An 18,568-nucleotide genomic window follows, 5' to 3' on the forward strand; every position below is an offset into this window, starting at 1 on the left:
CCCTCTCCCATTCCCCCCTGCTTGTGTTCCCTCTCTCACTGTGTCTCTCTCTGTCAAATAAATAAAAAAAAAAAAAAAAGAAAGAAAAGAAAAAACCAACTCATTTTTTAAAAAAATAAATAAATAAAATGAGGAATAATTCATAAAACGATTTCCATGGAGTTCAATTGGTCATACTCATCACATGAATTTACAAATGAAGTGGTATTAAGAGGTACCAACAAGCATATTGGAAAAAGTTACAGCAGTTTGAAAAACTTGCCAGTTATTCAGCGAGAAGGCTATAATCAACATTATCCTTATACCAAGTCTTTGGATATCACAAAATACTCATTTACGGTGTACATCTCAGGTTGTCAAAGATTACCTTGGGTAGCTCTTCGATTTGATTGGCATCTAGATAAAGCTCCTCTAATGTCCGCTCGAAGTTAAAGACCTCCTTCGGGACCTGCTGAAGACTGCAGTGGGAGTAGTCTAAAACTGAGATGATTTCTTCTTCACCTCGGAAACATCGGCACGGCACCAGTCGGCCGATGATTTTCCGCTTGGTGGTCATCTCCAGGCACTGCACTACAGAAACAGACAGAAAATAACTCTGCTTAATTGACTGAATTTGGAGGGCACTCCTGCAAGAATAGAGCCATAGAAATTTAACTTCGGTATATATTTTATAATTATGTAATACTTTAAAGTTTATAGAGGACATGCACGTGCATTATATCGCTTAACACTTGAACAGCCCTGCAAGGTATGTGGAATCGGTTTTGTCCCATTTAACAGATAAAGAAATGGAATTCAGAGAGGTTAGGAGGTTTGCCATCATCAGGCAGCTTGGGAATGGCAGAATCTGGCGAGAACACAATCACGACTCAGTGCAATGCAGTTACCATGCTTACATTCTCACTCGACACACAAATCTATAATTTTTTTTTTTAATTTTAGACAAGTTACACTGCGGAACAGAAATATCTGGAATTGGTTAGAAAAAAATACATCTTTTTCTTCCATTTCTGTAAAAATATTCAAATTTCATAAGGTTTATGATGATCTCTTTTTGATCCACAAATTCATTCCATTAATGGACATATGTTTATTGAATAACCACTATGTTCCAGGCACTGATATAGTTACTGGGATAGAGTGATGAAATTTCACAAAGCTTCTATCCTATTGGAGCTACAGATTAGAGATGGATTGGTTATTTCCTTCAGAATGAGAACCTATCTTTATGAATCTTATGATTTTAATGGGAGAAAGCAACTTATAATCATGGTAGAAATTTCTGTAACAGCTTTCTCTAGGTTAAACTTACCAATTGCCATGAAATCTTGCACAGGCTTGTACCATGTCACCTACAACACTTTATTAAATCCACTGATTTTCATGTTATTCTTCTAGACTATAAGTCTCTTGAGAGTAGGAACTGTGTTTTATTCATTTTGCATTTGTCTTGCTTGATATACAGTAAATATTTAATAACAAATGTAGAATGAACAAATGAATTTGTATGGAACCCCAAAAGACCCCAAATAGCCAAAGCAATCTTGAAAAAGAAAAGAAAAGCTGGAGGCATCACAATTCCAGACTTCAAGCTATATTACAAAGCTGTAGTGATCAAGACAGTATGGTACTGGCACAAAAACAGACACATAGATCAATGGGACAGAATGGAAAACCCAGAAATGGACTTACACTCTATGGTCAACTAATCTTCAACAAAGCAAGAAAGAATATGCAATGGAAAAAAGATGGTTCCTTCAACAAATGGTATTGGGAAAACTGGATGGCTTTGTGCGAAAGAATGAAACTGGACCACTTGCTTAAACCATACACAAAAATATATTCAAGATGGATGAAAGACCTAAGTGTGGAAACCATTAAAATCCCAGAGGAGAACACAGGCAGTAACCTCTTTGATGTTGGCGGTAGAAACTTCTTACCAGACACATCTCCAGGGGCAAGGGAAACAAAAGCAAAAATAAACTATTGGGACTTCATCAAAATAAAAAGCTTCTGCACAGCAAAGGAAACAATCAACAAAACTAAAAGGTAGCCTACAGAATGGGAGAATATTTGCAAATGACATATATGAAAAAGGGTTAGTACCCAAAATCTATAAAGAACTTATAAAATTCAACACCCAAAAAACAAACAATACAATTAAAAAATAGGCAGAAGACATGAATAGACATTTTTCCAAAGAAGATATATAGATGGCTAACAGGCACATGAAAAGATGATCAACATTACTCATCATCAGGGAAATAAAAATCAAAATTACAATGAGATATCACCTCACACCAGTCAGAATGCCTAAAATTAACAACACAGAAAACAACAGGTGTTGAAGAGGATGAGGAGAAAGGGGAACCCTCTTGCACTGTTAGTGGGAATGCAAACTGGTGCAGCCACTCTGGAAAACAGTATGGAGATTCCTCAAAAAAGTTAGAAATAGAACTACCCGACAACCTAGCAATTATACTGCTATGTATTTACCCAAAGGATACAAAAATACTAATTTGAAGGGATAAATGCACCCCGATGTTTATAGCAGCAGCACAGCAATAGCCAAATTATGGAATGAGCCCAAATGTCCATTGACTGATGAATGGATAAAGAAAATATGGTGTGTGTATATATACAAGGGAATATTACTCAGCCATCCAAAAGAACGAAATCTTGCCATTTGCAATGACATGGATGGAGCTAGAGACTATTGTGTTAAGTGAAATAAGTCAGTCAGAGAAAGACAAATACCATATGACTTCACTCATATGTGGAATTTAAGAAACAAAACAAACGAACATGGGGAGAAAAGAGAGAAGCAAACCAAGAAATAGACTCTTAACTATAGAGAACAAACTGAGGGTTGCTGGAGGAGAGGTGGATGGGGAGATGGGTTAAATGGGTGATAGGTATTAAGGAGGGCACTGGTTGTGATGAGCACTGGGTGTCGTATGTAAGTGATGAATCACTAAATTCTACACCTGAAACTAATATTACACTGTATTTTTTTTTTTTTTAAAGATTTTTTTTTTTAATTTATTTATTTGAGAGAGAGAGAATGAGAGAGAGCAAGCACATTAGAGGGGGGAGGGTCAGAGGGAGAAGCAGACTCCCTGCCGAGCAGGGAGCCCGATGCGGGACTCGATCCAGGGACTCCAGGATCATGACCTGAGCCGAAGGCAGTCGCTTAACCAACTGAGCCACCCAGGCGCCCTACACTGTATGTTAACTAACTGGAATTTAAATAAAAACTTGAAACTAAAAAAAACAAAACAAAAATACAAACAAATAAAAAATGAATTCATGAATGAATAAATGAATATATTTAGGGCTCTCCTCCCTCCCTCCCAATCACCATCAGCTATTGACAATTTGTTGGAAAAACTTCTCATTCTAACTAAAAGGTCACTACCTCTGTGAATGTCTCTCCAAGAAGAATGACTAGAATCTTCCTCTGAGTTCCCAGAGCACTAATCACATTGCTTCCCAATTACATGTTCTATTTTCCTCTAGGTAAGTTCTTTGAAGAAAATATCTTGTTTTATTCATTTTTGAATTCGCAGACACAGTATAGTTTGCCAGCTACTGAATAGTACTAAATGAGCATTAATTTGAAACATGAACTTTTTTGGTTGATTTATTTGACTTACCAACATAAGTTTATTACTAGAAAGTGGTGTTAGTTTATAAAAACAACATAGCATTTTATTTTTTAAATTGCTTAGGTTAAGTCAAATTTGGAGGGAGATAAGTAGAAAATGTTTAAGAGATGTTGGACATTCAGCCCAAGCCTTACTTATCCTTCTTTTAACTCCCAAAATTAATAAAATGATATTTTGAGGACAGGTTCATGAGTCATCACTTTCAGGTCGTTATTTGCACTTGGTATTCTGTAGAAGGCCAACCAAAAACATTAAAAAGATGACCTTTCTTCTTCATTATTTTCTATCTCTTGAACTCCTATACTTCACATTTCTAGGAGCCTGAATCACAAGGTTTTGTAACTCTTATTTTACTTGACCTTACTTGAAATCCCTGATTATCGGTTGGTGCCTTCCCAGTCTCTACCTGGGACCTAGCATATATTAGGCAGCCAATAAATGCATCTAGTAAATATCTGACACATATTAGGCACCTAGTAAATGTTTGTGCAAGTTATTACAGTTGTAAAGGTAAGTGATGATGGCTTAGATTATGAGAGTAACAGTAAGGATGAAAAGAAGTGATGGATTGGAAAGATATTTAAGAAGCAGAATCCAATGTGTTGGTGATAGATTAAATGAGAGGTGGAGGGGAGACTGGGGGGGAGAGAGAGGTGTCTCGAAAGCTTCCCAGGTTTTTAATTTGAGTCACTAGTAGTCACATCAACCACACAGCTGTAATGTCATGCCCTGTCTGCCTCTCTGACCCACAGATGGATGTACAATCAACTGTTCATGCCTGTGTTGCCCTGTGCCTAGCACTCACCCTATTGTGTTGAGTCATGTGACTATTTCTTCATACCTGTCTGTTGCTGCCACTGTAAATTTTTAAATATAAATTAAGAGGAAAAAGAATATCCAGACTTGCACCTAAACCATTTGGCCAGAGGGTGCACTGTTCACTAAGACTTTTGGAACTCTGTTCACTTAAGACTGCTTTCCCTTTCATTGTCCCAAAATGTAGGCTCCTCTGGTCATCTTTTCTGGCCCTTCTCTCATCCCCACAATGTACTGACGTTTTCCCCTGGCCCAACTTCCCTCTTCTGTACTCCTTCTGAACTCAGAATGTGCCTTATACCATGATCGATAATCCATTAAGCCTTGTCCTCTTCACTGAATGCTCCCTCATAGTCTCAACTAAAACTTGATTGACTTGTAGCCTTCAAAAGTGGAGCATGTTGACATTTTCACCCCTTAAACACTTCAGGGCTGGAAAGTGGAATTGTTATCCCCCTTGCTTTCTAAAAACTATTACTCTTCTCTCCTCCTGTAAAACCCCTCTTCCTTTGATGATCTCATTATCTAGTAGTAACATCGTACTCTCTCATGCCATTCATTTACCATCTCTTGAACACTCCTCTGCACCCATTAATAACTTTGGTATCTCATTTCTGGACTGTCTCAATCATAACTCCTTCTAATCCTGATTTAGGCTCCCTACATTACTAACTTTCAATTTTTGAGCTTTTCTTCATCCTAAATTTTTTAAATAACTTGATTATAATGCTACTCCTTAATTTTTCAATTACAGGTTTCTAACATGTAGTGTGGTGGTTTAACTTCCTGATAACAAATTCCAACACACTTCTAACCAAGCAAAAATATAGAGAGAGCAATTTTGTTTTAAATTAGTAGTATTTATTTTATTATAACTATATGCTACTGTAATTCAATCATATTTTTTTTCTTGTGCATTTTTTTGTTTAAGAATTTCCTTATTTTTTTCTTTGCTTTATTTTTCTAGGTACCATTCATTAATTCAATTCTCTATCTCCTCTTGGTATAGTCAAGTGAGTATAATCTGTCATTTTCCCCCTGGAATAATCCTTCAGGAACACCGTATTTTCTTGTTCCTCTCTGGAATGTCTGTTTTTCTAGATCTGATATATATGTTATCCTAAAATTTCCCTTCACTATTATTCTGTGAATTTTCTATTTCTTTCTTGTGTTACATCTTCTATTCTCTGAATCCCATGTCTTTTTCTTTCTGGACTTATTGGAATACAATATCCAAGGTGGAATGTAACATCTAGTAATTTACTGAGAAAGGATCTCTGGTACATGAGTCTCCAAAGATGGTTTCATTTCACCCACAAACAAGTGAAAGTTTGACTGGACATATATTTCCAGGTCAGAAATAATTTTCCTTCATAAATTTGGAGACATTTTTAATTTATTATTTTCTAGCTTTTAAAGTTGTTGCCAGGAAATCCAGTTCCATTACTATTCAAAATTCCGTGATTTTCCCTTCCACCAGAACATCTTAGAATTTTTATGTTTTTATGTTGTCTTCAGTCTTTTGAAATTTCAGGTAATGTGCTTTGATGTGTTTTTTAATCCATTGTACTGGGTACTTGACGGACTTTTCCACTTTGGAAGCACTTACCTTTTAATTTTGTTAAATTTTCTGTCATTATTTAATTGTTAATTTTTTCCTCTTCATTGTTTTTATTTTCTCTTTTTCTGCAATCTTGATTAGTTGGATGTAGGACCTATCTTCTACTTTCATCCTGTAATTCAATTATTTTTTTTCTTTTGTAATTTCTGTGTCTTTGTCTTGTTATTCTATTTTCTCAAGTTGAGATTTTCTCAACTTGATCTTCTAAATCCATCTGCTGTATTATCTTTTATCCAGGGCATATTTTTACTGTCAAAAGTTATTTGTTGCTTCCTGAATGCTATTTTTACATAGTATCCTGTTTGTATTTGAGGGTGCCATATCATTTTCATTTCTCTCAGAAGATATTAACTATAGGCTTTTTGTCTTTGTCCCCCTGTTCCTTGCATTATTTCTGAGTTCTATTTTCTGTGTTTCTTTTGATCTTTATCTTTCATAATAGGGGTTTTCCACAAATATCTGGTGATCCCTGACTGTCCTTCAGAATTGAAGAGTGAAGCTCCAAGATGCTAATTGGAAGTTTTATATGCATGATAGGTTTTGTGGCAGGATGGTCTGGCAGCAAGCCAAAGAATATCCTGGTTTTCTTCCTGGGGCATAGTTATGTAGCCTTATATAGAGAGTATTTCAGTTAATTTTCCTGTTTTTAGTACTAAGTACCTTCAGTTTCTTGCCTGGTACCTGTTGTCTCCCAGATTGTAAGGAGGTCTATGCAGTAAATCAATTTTCATACCCTTTCATGGGTACTTTAGATTGTAGCTAACAGTGTATTTTGTATGTAGATGATATTAACTACATCTTCCTTCTCTTTCATCTCAAAATTTGTTGAATTTTCTTATTTTCTAATGCCTTCTCTTCTATTTTCTCTGTCCATATGATTATATATATTTTATTTTTATTTATTTACTTTTAAAGACTTATTTATGTGAGAGAGAGAGGGAGAGAGAGTACACCAGGAAGAACAGAGGAAGAGGGAAGAGAAGTAGATTCCACTAAGTGCGGAGCCCGACACAGGGCTCGATCTCATGACCCTGAGATCATGACCTGAGCTGAAATCAAGAGCTGGATGCTTTTATCCACTGAGTCACCCAGGTGCCCTGAGTATATGTATTTTAAAGTTGCTTTTAGTCTAGTAGAATAATCTGTGTTGTAAGAATAGATATATAAGGAAGGTGAGAGAGTAACTTCCACATTTAAAATAAAGTTCTCTTTTAATCCTTTTCATACTTTTCCTTTCTTCTTACTTAACCTATTAGGAGCATTGGGCAGAGAACTACATCCTTCTTCTGGAAATGCTCTCTTTCTTTGGCTCCCCTGACATGATTCTCTTCTGACATTTATTCTTCCACTTTGGTTCTTCCATTTCAGTCTTTTTTTTTTTTTTTTTAAAGATTTTTTATTTATTTGACAGAGAGAGACACAGCGAAAGAGGGAACACAAGCAGGGGGAGTGGGAGAGGGAGAAGCAGGCTACCCGTGGAGCAGGGAGCCCGATGCAGGGCTCGATCCCAGGACCCTGGGACCATGACCTGAGCCGAAGGCAGACGCTTAACGACTGAGCCACCCAGGCACCCCCATTTCAGTCTTTTGAGAAGGTGCCATCTTCTCTACCAAACACTGAGATTTATAATATTAGATATGCTCCTCTTCCCTCCCCCTGCCCCAGGCTTGTTGCCTTTCTAACTACACACTCTCTTCCTTTACAATCTTCATTCAGCCGACTTCATTTAACTTTGATAATAGGTGGTCGTAAAATTTCTTTTATCTCTACTCAGATTTATTTCTTTCATCATTTCCACTTTATGTTTTAAGGGCATCTCAAACATAACATGTTCAAAATTAATGTGATGCTCTTGAAAGGTACAGAGCACATCATCATGGTCAAGAGCTTGGACTCTGGCTGTGTGAGTCGGCACATTATTTTATACCTATGTTTAGTCATCTGCCAAATAACAGAGTACATACAAAGCACTGTATGTAGAATTGTGACTTCAGGTTTTAAGCGTTCACTAAGGGTTAGCAATTACTGTTCTGCCCAAACCTCGTCCTCTTCCTGTGTTCTCAATCTCAGTGAACAGCAATACCATTCACCCAGTTTCTCAAGATAGAAACCTTGGCATTGTTCTTGACTCCTCTAGTTCCCACACTCCACATCCCTCACAATCATCAAGTATTAACGATTAAATAGCTTGAATATTTCCTCAATCAAGCCTATTTTTCTTCATTTCAAGTGCCCAGCAACCTAGCTCAAACTATTAACTCTTACATTTATACTTGTCTATTGTTCTTCCACCACAGTACAGCTGGAGTGACCTTATAAAACACAAATATGTCACCTTCTTGCTGCAAATACTTCAATGACTCCTCTCTGCCCTTTAGGCAAAGTCCAAAAGTTTTGCTGTGGCCTGCCTAGTATAATATAGTCCTGTGGTCTGACTCCTACCTTTCACACTTACATCCAGCCCCCTTTGCAGCCTGGCCAGGTAGGTACCACTCCTGATTGCTTTCTGTGCTCTTTGCATTCATGATTTCCTTTGCATTCCTAAGACTAAATTTTCTTTTTCTACTACGGCCCTCAGAAATAGGGCTGCCTCTATATAGGACAATTTCCCTCGCCTTTTAAAAAATTACATTAAGGGAAAATAGCCTCTCTCTACTCAACAAAGCAGCCTGTGATTCTTGAGGATATGTCCCAACTATATGCTGCAATTCCCTTTGATTACATTTCAATAACATATTCAATATCAATCTTGTTCACTAGATTAAAAGGTCTGTGAAGACAGGGACCATGGCTAGCCTGTACAACAATGTATATTTCCAGCCACTTGTCTAGTATCTGGTTTAGTGTACTTTAAAAATATTAACTATTAATCAACATAGGAGCTAAACATGATTATAATGACTTCTGTTTGTACAGATTTTTGAAAATTTCAAACCAATTTACAATCTATCAGCTTGCTTTTATGACAAGAAATAAGTATTCATATGTTGTTTTCCATATTTTAAGAGTAAACTAAAGTTTAGTGAGTCTGTGATATATATATAAGCTCACATACAGAATAATTAGTAGACCTGAAATTGGATCTCATATCTTTTTACTCCAAAGCCATTGATTTTTTTTTTTACTTTAGCAGACTCTGTATTACATTAACAGCCATGTATATAGGTTAGCATATGAGAATTTACAAAGACATGAATTTACCAGCAGTTCTATCACACACACACACACATACACACAGACATGCACACATGCACATACTTGACAATGATTTACACATAAAATATTTCACAGGTACAAAACGGAATGAAGAGTAGCAGTTAGGGAAATATCTAGGAATCAGTCAATAAAAAAAAAAAAGACTTTTTTGAATATCAAAGGGATGGAAATGTAGTAAGGTAAAATGGAGAAAGTGTTTTAGGAAGAGCACAAAACACAAGAACGCACATATAGGTTACATGAAGCAAGTATTTGCTTTTCTCTGAAACATGACCAATGCCCAGGATACCACAGAGGGCATGTAGCTTCACATCCAGTGTTTGGACTTTGACTCAGAAGCAAACTGACTGCCTGTGTTAACACGGATCCTTAGCACACATCCAAAAAAGTAATTCTTAGATTTTCAGTTTTCAAAGGGATTTAAAAGGCAAGAGGAAAATAGGTAAACAAGTATTCATCTCTTTCTGTTAAAGCCCTACCAGTAAATTCCTTGAAATATAAGATAAGAGAATCCTTTTCTACATTCTCAGGTCACTGCATGATTCTCTTCTCTCCTGAATCATATATATTTAACCTAAATTGAATTGCTAAAGAGGATTTTTCTTTTTCTGTACCATTGTGTGCAGTCAATACCTTCCTTTCAACACTGTCCCAGAGCCAAATGCAATTTTACAGTAGGGCTTGCTAACCTGGACTAACCTAGGTGAAGTAACAAAAAGATTCATCTTGCTATATTCTTCAAATCCTTCTCTATTGATTAAATGAAAGATAATTTCAACCACTTGAAAATTATGCCTGCAGTAGTTGACTCAAACAATAAGAATATGTGTATCAAAACACCTTAATTTCAATACCACTGTGTTCCCTAGGATTTTAGACCCATGTTTGTCCATGTTATCCTTACCTAATATTCCATACCTGGAAAGATAAAAGGACAAAAGAAAGTCCAATCTTTCCAATATTTGTGATAAATACTCTGGCTGTCCTCATTAGTTGGCACAGTCTTACATTTTTCAAATGACAATGTTTCTAATTTATTTGCTGAGAAACCCTTTGCTTCACTAAGTGTGCCACAGGGATATGGAAACCTGCCAAGCTCTCTCCATGTCCTACTTCAAGAAACATCTTTAAAGCCATTACCTAACCACAAGTATGTCTCTGAAACCCCCTTATCCAGACAACATACATGGTGATTCTAGGACTCTAAGTGGAACATCTGAGGCTTCTTTCTTTGTTTTTTGACTGTTGAAATAATTATATTTCAAAAATACTCAGATTTCATGGGTTTGTTTTCATTTTATCATTACAATATCTGAAAGCCTACAACTGTTACACATGGTTTGATTTGCTACCAATACAAGCAAACCAATTTATCTTCATGAAGATCGATGGACTGATATTGGGACAAACCCCTTTACGGTCTTTAATGCGGATATTATTACACCAGCAGTCAAAACAAGAAATCAAGAAGGAAAGCATGATGCCTGGTACCAAGAAGGAGCTTATTAAATATTTCTAAGTTCTGCTTTTAGACAAGTTACTTATTTTAAGAATAGCAATGCTCCTTTCTCTCTCTGCACATTCTTCCCAGGAATTTTCATCTGCTGACTTCAAAGAGACTTCAAAGAGTTTCTATGAATGATTTCTAATATAAACCATTATCCCTGATGTAGTTCCTAACTGCTTAACGAACTACCAATCTTTAACTAACACTCAACTTGTCTAAGGCAGAATTTGGAAGTATTTATTAAGCTCCTACTCTGTACCAGACACTGCTTTCTTTCTTGATTTCTTGTTTTGATTAGTTGTGTTTTCATTCTCTCAATTCTGTACCTTGGAGTCATCTTTTACTGCTCCTTTTTTTCCTTCTTCTATATTAAACATTTCACATCTTCCCCTTCCTTTTTTTACCATGCACTCAATCTAGTTCAGACCCTTGCCATCTCCTAGGAGCATTGGTGAAATAATACTGAACAAAAGTATACTATTTCCAGGTATCTTTCCTCTACAATAATTTATTCAACAAATATTTATTAAATGTCTACAATGTGCTAGGTACTGGGCTATATGTAGGAAATACCAGTGAGTAAAAGAACTCTGGTCACTGCTCTAATGAATTCACTGGATTGTGAGGGAGATGAATATTAAATAAAAAGTTTTTCAAATAAATCTGTAATTGTACATTATGATAATTGGTGTACAAGAAAATATTAGTGCTTTATCATTTTATATATTGTCACTTATATTAAATATCTTGATTTAATTTTCTAAAATGTATGTCCATTCCCCAGTTCTAGAAGCTTCACTGCATCACATTTTCAACAGCATTATTTCCCAGCCCATGTTCTTCGGTTGTATTTTCCTCCAAGAAATAAGCAGTGTACATTAGCATATTAAGGGCTCAGAGAGGTCTTGTGATAAAGAATTATGCTTATCTTTGTTCAAACCAGTGTTTCCTAAACCATTTTTTTAAAAATTAAAAAGTTAAAAACTTTAAGTTTATCACTGTAATTAGGATTTGGTATTCTGAATCACACATTTTAGGAAAGGCTAGTCTACAAGATTCTTTAGCTTGCCATTCAAGCTGTCTTCAACCTAATTTTTCAGCTATTTTACTTCTACAAGTATATTTTTCCAATTCTATTCCTAGCTTACACCACTCCCAATACTGAATGTCCCTTATCCATTTTCTTCATCTAAACTCATCCAGCCAATCTATGGTAACACCTTTACATCTTTATAAATAATGCTGAATGATTTTATTTGTTGGCTATTATAATTTGTTTGCAGGTCTTAAAACATCACAGTACCAGATGTTACAAAATTCTGTGAATTGGAACTTCTTGGAATAATATATGGAATATTTTGTTTTACTCTTTATTTATTTCCTTGCCTACTAGTCACAGTGCGTGCTGTTAGAAAAAAAATCCACAGTAATTGAGTTTGGATCATTCATGGAAGATCAAATTTTTTCTTTTTAAAGTCTTCTCTAACCGTTCCAGACTATAACTAAGGCTGCTTTCCTTGTCTTCCTTCTCCTTACCGTTTATATTGTCAGCTTATCACTAACTACCCTAAAGAACATCAACCTAAGGATTATAGAATCAATCTGGAAAAAAAATCTCTTGAGAGAAGATTTGTAATAAAGTAATGGCATATACAAGTTTACTCAAAATTTCTCCTTATTGTACCACATAGATGAATAACAATATTTTAATAGTTCTATTCTTTTCTGTCCACACATCCTGTCTTAGAATTTTTATCTACTGATTTACTTAAATATGCAAATATAGCTATAGAAGACAGTAGAAAGCAAACTTCAAGATTAGATTAAAAATAGCTCAAGTTCAGGGAAAAGTTCTAATTCTTTTTTTTTTTAAGATTTTATTTATTTATTTGTCAGAGAGAGATAGAGAGAGAGAGAGCGCACAAGCAGGGGGAAGGGCAGGCAGAGGGAGAAGCAGGCTCCCCCTGGTGCAAGGAGCCCGATTCAGGACTCGATCCCAGAACCCTGAGATCATGACCTGAGCCGAAGGCAGACGCTTAACAGACTGAGCCACCCTAGTGTTCCGAAAAGTTCTGATTCTTTAAAAAACTGTTACAGTTATATTTCTTGACGAATGTTGCTTTCAGGCAAGTTGTGAACCTCAGCCAAGATTAGTATGAAGAAACAAATTTCTAAGCATTAGGACACTCTCAAAGATTTAACTTTCATAAGGTGATAACCTAAAATAAAATGTTTCTGGAATAGGATCTGAAGACCTGTTTATATAGAGATACAGAATAAGAGAATAGAATGGAAATAGTCAGATATAAGCTATTTAATAACTAGAAAGTTACGTTTGGTTGGAACCTTAGCCTAATCACTTATCTCATCCTTGAATAAATTACTCAGATGATGGTTTTATACCTTAATATCTCCTGAGATATTTTTATACTATGATATAAGACAATGGTTTATGTTCTTAATGATGACTGAGTTAATAAGAAAAGATCAATTATTCAGCATGATTTATGGAAAAGCCAGAGATACATATAGTACATTTAGATATAGTTTAATTAAATATTTTATTTAATGAAAATCTGGGTATATGATGGCCAACACTTATTTTTGTAAAGAGTCAATTTATGTGAAGTCGTTCACATCTTCTTGAGTAGGAGCTTTAGTAGGAGCTGGTAAGAAAGTATTTTTCATGTAGTTGTCTCATCTCAGGGATTCCTTGCCTTTTGTGATGTTGACACATGTCAATATGGTGCCCTTCACAAGACATGATAAAAGACCTAGGCTTTCAATCTGATATAAGCAGATTGAAGACAGCATTTTTAGATGATATTTCATGCTGCTTTATACTCATTCTTCAATCGTAACTATAGGTAACTTCTAATATTATCTGTGTTTGTTAATATTTTAATTAATGCTGTTGATGGTGGTACTTGTGCCTTCAGGACAGAGCAAATGTTACAGTTCTGAAGCTCAACTAATAAACAGGGCTTGTAGTGATAATCTTTTAATCAATTAGGTTGCTTTGGGTATAAATCTAGGCAGTTACTTTATAATTGGAAAGATTTTAAGAGATTCATGAAACATATAAGCCTACTTGATGTCACCCTCAGGCTGAAAAAAGAGTTAATATAAAAGAAAAATTAATTTAAGCTTTCTGCCAGGAAGTTAAAGGCATATGATAATGCACTCAGAGATTTAATAATTGTTGAATGAAATGTTCGTGAAAGTTAACATGGCAGAATCAGACTCATTTTAAAATGGAACTACTTTGTTATGATTCTGAGATTTTTTCATTGTTACTCTGTGATATGAGATTAAAAGTACAATTTCACACAACAAATTAAACATCTTATTTAAATACTTATCTTTATTCATGTTGTAAATAATAAATGCTATATATGGGATTTTTGTTGTTTGTTTAAATTCTTACTGAATTAAATTATTTAGGAAATGGTGAAACGCAACAGGATTTGAGAAAATTAAGAGAATTAAAATCAGGAGCAAACTTTTTGCAAAGAGAATTGGAAAAGACTTTAAAAAGGCAGGAGAGGGCGCCTGAGTGGCTCAGTTGGTTAAGCAACTGCCTTCGGCTCAGGTCATGATCCTGGAGTCCCAGGATCGAGTCCCGCATCGGGCTCCCTGCTCAGCAGGGAGTCTGCTTCTCCCTCTGACCCTCCACCCTCTCATGCTCTATCATTCTCTCTCTCTCAATAAATAAATAAAAATCTTTAAAAAAAAAAAAAAAAAGGCAGGAGAGCTCTTGGAATGAAAGAGCATGCCTAAATAATGGGGTCCTTTTGGTAGACAGAGTTTACCTCACAAAGATCACAGTGCTACCAAAGTAAACATTTCTAAAATTCAAACTCAGAACACATGTAAAATTCTTCAGTCTCCCTGCTACCTTTACTACCAATCCTATATAACTGAGTTGTGAATATATAAGCCTCTGCCAAAACTACAGTCTCCTTCCAAACCACACTCACACCTTACGTTCCTGCTTTTGTGCCTTTGTATTTCCTATTCTCCTGAACTCTCTTGCCAGATCATCTCTTCCTTACCATTTTCAACTAAACTCAGGGATTATCCTTGTAGAAGAATTTTCCTCTACTATCCCTGTTATAAGTGAATTTTATCCTCCTAAAATTCATGTGTTGAAGTGCTACCCTTTAGTACCTCAGAATTTGAAAATAAGTTTGCTGCATGTGTAATTAGTTCAGATGAAATCATACCAGAGTAGTGTGGGACCCTACTCTAATATCACTGGTATTTTTATAAAAAGAAGACCGTGTGAAGAGAGAGATGCACCACAGAGGGAAGATGTAAAGGGACATGGAGAAGAGATCCATCTATAAGCCAAGGAGACAGTTCTGGAACAGATCCATCCCTCACAGTCTTCCTAAGCAATCAACACTGACAAGACTTGATTTAGTATTTCTAGCCTCCAGAATTATGAGACAATGAATTTCTTTTGTTTGAGCCATCTAGTTTGGGGTCTTTGTTACAGCAGCCCTAGCAAACTAACACAACTCCTTTCTTCAGCTTCCATTCAAAAGTTAGGTGGCTCTTCTCCAATGTCTATAAAAATCAGGGCCCAATAAGGCAAACACTTATTACAATTGGTTTTTTTTTTTTTTTGTCAATCTCTTGAGGTAGTGTGAGTTCTTAATTAGATCATAAGCTCTGTCTTTTGTTGTTGGTGCTGTTCTCCTAATCCAAGACAGACATGCAATATGAAATTCTCTTTGTATAGATTAATGAGTAGAGGCAAAGATGGAACTTTTGTTTGGCCTTAGATTCACCAACTGTTTGAAGAAGACTTAAAACTGCAATTTCAGGTGCAGCTAAAATTGTCCAACAAAAGTATAAAATTAGACACTCTGAAGAACAACATATGTGACATCACAAAAAGAACAAAATGGATAGGTTACCCCCTCATTCTCAGAAATAAACATGTTGGAAAAGAAATGGCTCTCAATGTCTTTCATCAACACACATAGTGATGCGGCACCTGGGGGGCTCAGTTGGTTTAACATCTGCCTTCAGCTCAGGTCATGATCTCAGGGTCCTGGATCAAGTCCCTCATCGGGCTATCTGCTCGGCAGGGAGCCTGCTTCCCCCCCCCCCGACTCTCCCCCTGCTTGTGCTCTCCCTCTCTCTCTGTGTCATATAAAAACGTTACACATAATGAATATAATAAACTACTTGAACCTAAAAATTTAACCCAAAGACTTAAATAAAGATTTCAAAAGTGTCTTGAAAAATTGATATGGTGGCTATCATTTGAAAAGGATGGGTATATCTTATTTAGAAGGAGAAGTTCTAATAGAAAAGAGAGAGCACTATATTTCAATATGGACATCCTAAACTGATAATGGAAGTAAATTGAAGAACGTTTGAAAGAGAATAGAAATAGAAACTATATTACCTTGAAAGTACACTATTAACTACCAGATCGTGTGAAATATATCTGAGTGATAATTTTCTAATGATCATGATCATACTGGCAGAGAGAAAAATTAAGACTAATGAGAGAAGAGCTGTTTAGACATTGTGGTCACATAATTCTGTTTAATCAAAATATTGCTACTTAGAATCTCACTTGTTATTTTCTTTAGAATATAAAAGTAATGCATATTTATTATTAAGAATTTGGAAAATATAGTAAAGTATAATAAAATTCACTACATTTCCATCATCCAGAAATCCAGCACTATAAACATATTGGAGTATTTTCTATCATTCATTTAAGGTTGTACTCTAAATACATGCATACATACACATACACACATGCACAAACTTACAACACATTTGTATATTATTAAAATTAAATATATTGTTTTGTCTTGTGCTTTTCTACTTAGCATTAAACTATGAACATTTTCGCATATCATTAAAAGTTCCTGGAAACATATTTCCTATAAATTTATGTTTGCCATTTTCCCCAATTATAACTAATGCCTTCATAAACAATTTCAAATACAAGTTCTTATGCATTTACTAGGTGAAAAGAATTTATACACTTTTACTCTTTTTGATAAATATTACAAAATTGCTCAATTATTGTACCAATTAATACTATCCAGAGTATTATATATGATACCTATTTCTTTGCATAGCAGATGTTATCAGTTTATTTTCATTGTCAGCTTGATAGAACAAAGTACAATTTGAGGTGTTTATAATCTTTTCCTTTATTTGTTCCTTTTTAATTTATGCTTATAAAATCAGTTTGTTGAATGAACTTAACTCAATGGCTTACAAATAGGAAAATTTTTATTTTTTACCAATCACTGCCTTTAAATAACACCTTTGGGAATGCTCTTCTCCCCTCTTGGATAAGGGCTTCTGCCAATCCCATAGCTGTCTCATTTTTTCAGTCACAGAAAGAGTCTCCTTTAAATAATTAGTCTCATTCTCAGGTATAGTTGCAGAACAGTGTGTGAATAATCAAGATATTTTTGTTAAGTGTATGATCGGCCATGATTTTTGAGCAGGTGGGTGCACTAAAGAGAATGATATAAATAACTATATAAAGGATACATCTTTATATGTGAAGGGTTAATAAAATTTAATGTCTCATTTGATTGTGTTTTCATGGAAGGGTTTTTATAATAGCATGAATAAATGGGGAAGAAAAAAATTCTAAGATTTTGTTCTCTATTGTCACTAATGGATCCTTTCAAATGGAAATGCCTCTTGATAGCACTTCTGTTAACTGACCTTAGAATTTTGTACCAAGCTTAAACCAAGAATATTTACTTTTATTACTAATACAGGATGCCACAGAGCAAATAATTCTTATAGTAATATGAATTCAATGTTTTACTTTGTTTCATGAACCCAGTTAGAACTCAATCCACCTCTAGCAATTATAGTGATATAAACATATGAATGTTGTCTGAACAAATCTTCCTTCTATTTCACATTTTCTAGATGTATGTAGAACAAAACAAGGTACAGCAATGAGCATCAATGGACACAAAATGTACCTATTTTCTCCGTGAGTAGCAACAACTGTCTTCCTAGACTGGCGCTGAACCAAAGGCCAAATCTAATCTGAAGCAGAAAAGTAACATAATTTCATTATTCTCCTGGACCATCTGCTTAGTCTTTAAGAATATTAGAAAGGAATTCATTAAATGAATTTATATGCATCATGTTTGTGTGTTTGTATGTGTATGCTGAGGTTAAGAGCATGCCCAGTTCAGAGTAGGGATTATGGACGCTGACATAAATGAATATACCAGGTAATTAGAGTAATCTTTTTAGCTTCTTAGAATAAGCATTTCATTTATATTTTAAAAATATTTTCCCTAAAGTAAAGGGAATATATTTAGAATAATTAGTTTTTTTCTGCTTGTTATCATGAGTATTATGGTCTATTTTATATATATTATAACAGACATAACTGAGCACAGTATAGAAATTAAAGAGCATGTAATCATATATTTTAGATATTTTCCACTTTTAAATAGAAATAGAGTAAATACATACAACCTTACTACCTCAATATCAGAGTAAGAGGCAAAAGCATTATTTTTCTTTTTAAAAATATCATCGACATTTACCCAAAAGGATACAAACATTGTGATCCGAGGGGCATCTGCACCCTAATATTTATAGCAGCAATGTCCACAATAGCCAAATTATGGAAAGAACCGAGATGTCCATTGACAGATGAATGGATAAAGAAGATGTGAGATATATACATATATATATATATATATATATATATATATATAT

The 18,568-nt window shown here is 35.0% G+C and overlaps 1 protein-coding gene across 10 annotated transcripts in view; it reads right to left on the reverse strand.

Moving 5' to 3' along the window:
* Positions 1 to 18,568, reverse strand: part of LRRC7 (leucine rich repeat containing 7) — a 533,169-nt gene that overhangs the window by 322,747 nt on the left and 191,854 nt on the right. For all 10 annotated transcript variants that reach the window (XM_032426318.1, XM_032426311.1, XM_032426345.1 and 7 more), the window contains exon 3: positions 368 to 570. In XM_032426318.1, the coding sequence (XP_032282209.1) occupies positions 368 to 570 (203 nt within the window). The remainder of the gene's footprint in view (positions 1 to 367; positions 571 to 18,568) is intronic.

This window comes from Phoca vitulina, unplaced genomic scaffold (assembly GCF_004348235.1).
Source record: "Phoca vitulina isolate PV1807 unplaced genomic scaffold, GSC_HSeal_1.0 scaffold2, whole genome shotgun sequence".
Classification (NCBI taxonomy): Eukaryota; Metazoa; Chordata; class Mammalia; order Carnivora; family Phocidae; genus Phoca; species Phoca vitulina.